This window comes from Olea europaea, unplaced genomic scaffold (genome assembly GCF_002742605.1).
Source record: "Olea europaea var. sylvestris unplaced genomic scaffold, O_europaea_v1 scaffold4359, whole genome shotgun sequence".
Classification (NCBI taxonomy): domain Eukaryota; kingdom Viridiplantae; phylum Streptophyta; class Magnoliopsida; order Lamiales; family Oleaceae; genus Olea; species Olea europaea.
In genome coordinates this window covers 20,910-23,258 of record NW_019262665.1, presented here as the reverse complement: position 1 = coordinate 23,258, position 2,349 = coordinate 20,910, and the positions used below count along the sequence as shown (strand labels likewise).

General features: G+C 33.0%; 1 protein-coding gene across 1 annotated transcript; it reads right to left on the bottom strand.

Annotated features, from left to right (window-relative positions):
- Positions 1-206: 206 nt before the first annotated feature.
- LOC111387885 (short-chain dehydrogenase TIC 32, chloroplastic-like) lies at positions 207-1,904 on the bottom strand. Its single transcript, XM_023012480.1, has 3 exons — positions 1,796-1,904; positions 944-990; positions 207-674 (listed from the first exon to the last, which is right to left on the bottom strand). The coding sequence occupies exons 1-3, from the start codon at positions 1,818-1,820 to the stop codon at positions 510-512; spliced, it is 237 nt and encodes a 78-aa protein (XP_022868248.1). The 5' UTR covers positions 1,821-1,904; the 3' UTR covers positions 207-509.
- Positions 1,905-2,349: the final 445 nt, after the last annotated feature.

Sequence of the window (2,349 nt, the reverse complement as noted above, 5' to 3'; positions counted from 1 at the left end):
TTTGTACATTTTTTATGTACACCAACACTTATCCTTGGACTAATGATCACCACTTTTCAAAGCATAAATTGGGTTTTTACGCCAAACTCATAGGCAAAGCATCTTAGCCCCCGTGATCTAGTACAAATTTCATGGTCAAATCTACAAGAACTAGAAAGTTATTCACAGATTCCATATTTTCTTGTTTTCATGATTCTCCATTTCACTTTACAAACAACTTTCTATTCTGTATTATCACCAGAAGGTCCAAAACTCATCAAGCAACAAATTTTTCTTCTTGTTCTATGAACAGAGACAAGATATCCTCCCTAAGACATCTTGCTCTTTTAACACAGTTTTTTACATCCAGGAGGAGAAGAAAAGAGAAGCATCTTTCAAGCCCACAACGAAAGTCTGAATTCAGTATATTATTTTTTCACAAGGCGAAGAGAAAAGGCAAAAGAAGACGACAATAACTATTTCTTCATCTTTGAAACTCAAACTATAAAATAGGGTCCCAGAATATGAATCTACTCGGATACTGTCAAACTCAAGCTGAATTCCCACAATTTCTTCGCCAACTCTGCATCACTGGCCAGTGAACTTGGTTTACCAATATTACTGTCGACAAAATACTCGCCACTCACTCCCTTCACCTGTGGATGCAATGCAACATAGCATGTTGTAGCCGCTCCCTAGACCAAATAAAGAACAAGTTTGATGAGAATAAAGTTCATAGAATCTTTGTTATAAACAAGCTGGCTCCTTTTTTTTCGTGAATTACATCTGTATACTTGCGATTACTCTCTATAATTAGTTTGTGTAACAATATCAAACTTAGGAGAATACATCTTTGGTAAGGAGTGAAAAGTATTGAAATGTTTCAAGGAAAATAAGCTAAAAATTCATGTTCTATACCCTCCAGTACGACGTACCAAACTTGCCATGAAAGGTTAAAACATACCTGTGGAATATTTTTAAGCACATATTTTGCGATCCAGCTGGCCAGACCTGTGAAAAGAAAGTGTCAAAACACATCGGCCAGATGGATTTACATGCACTTGCATATATGTGCCAAAATTAATTTCATGTTGGAGCAGGTTTCAGAATTCACAAGAGAGAACTCAGAATCTACATTTTGTGCATCTTTTTGATTTTTCAAGAACTGGAGTTTGAATCTTTTTACTCCTTAAATTAAAATTATCTAATGCTAAACAGCAAAATAATGCAAAAGACAATCCTTCAAAGGCCACCTATTAATTCTGATTCTATCCTGTTTTTCATCTTGTGGCATCAAGGTATCTTTGGGTAAGCTTAAAAGAAAAAAAAAAGTTACTTTTAAGCGATTTTCATGTTCCATGATATGTTTGGATATATTACTTTTTTCTTACTTTTAATTCAAAAGATCACTTATTTAAAAAGTAACTCGTAACCTTACAATCAAAATAAGTAAATCACTTAATTCCATTTCTAAGCAATAAACAAAGTTATTTATTTTATAACTTGAACTTTTAAGCTTAGCCAAACATGCTCAAAGAAGTTGGTCAATACGAACGACCAAAAGCCTCCAGTGTTTTAGGTTCTTGCGCCTTTAGTAGTGGGATAATATGTATGCACTCTTCAGATTATGCAAGACTTAAACTTCGAGAAACGTCCATTGGAAGCAAAATTAAGAAATCGACAACAAAGGACGAAACTAAAATATAAAACAAAAAAGCAAATTCTAAAAACAGCACAAACATGTTTGGGGAAAAAAAGGTACTTTGAAGTAAAATGCTCTAATATTATAAAATGGTCAGGAAGGCAAGAACTTTACCATCAATGAAACTGTGATGGCGCATAAGGTTAGTGGGAATTGCTCCGGGATGAAGTGAATTAGCAGTTATATCAACACCTCCTTCCTGTTGTGACAGAAATCAAATGTTACACTTCCACAAGCGTAGAATATTTAGTACAAACGGATACATCAAATGATAAGCAGGTACTTCTACCAACAAGATGCTGCTCATTAAACAGGCATAGAAGAGAATTTTCACCAATGTCTGAAAAGATTATGGCAGTTTCAAGACATTGACACCTCGGATTCTCTTACAAAATCTAACTACATAGTTTAAACCGAAAGCTGCTGTTACATGCTAAGCTTAAAAAGTTAACTTATAAGTAGATTAAAAAGTTTTCAAATAAATATTTTTTTATTGGTCAATTTTGAGAATAAGTCACTTATTTTAATATAAAAGTAAGAAATACTTTCACAATAAGTAACTCTTTCTTATTTAAAGTAAGAAAAGAAGAGTAACTTATTCAAAAATTTCTCCAGAGCTTAAAACCATCTTATTTAGCAAATTTCCTTAGTTTAAAAATAAATAAATA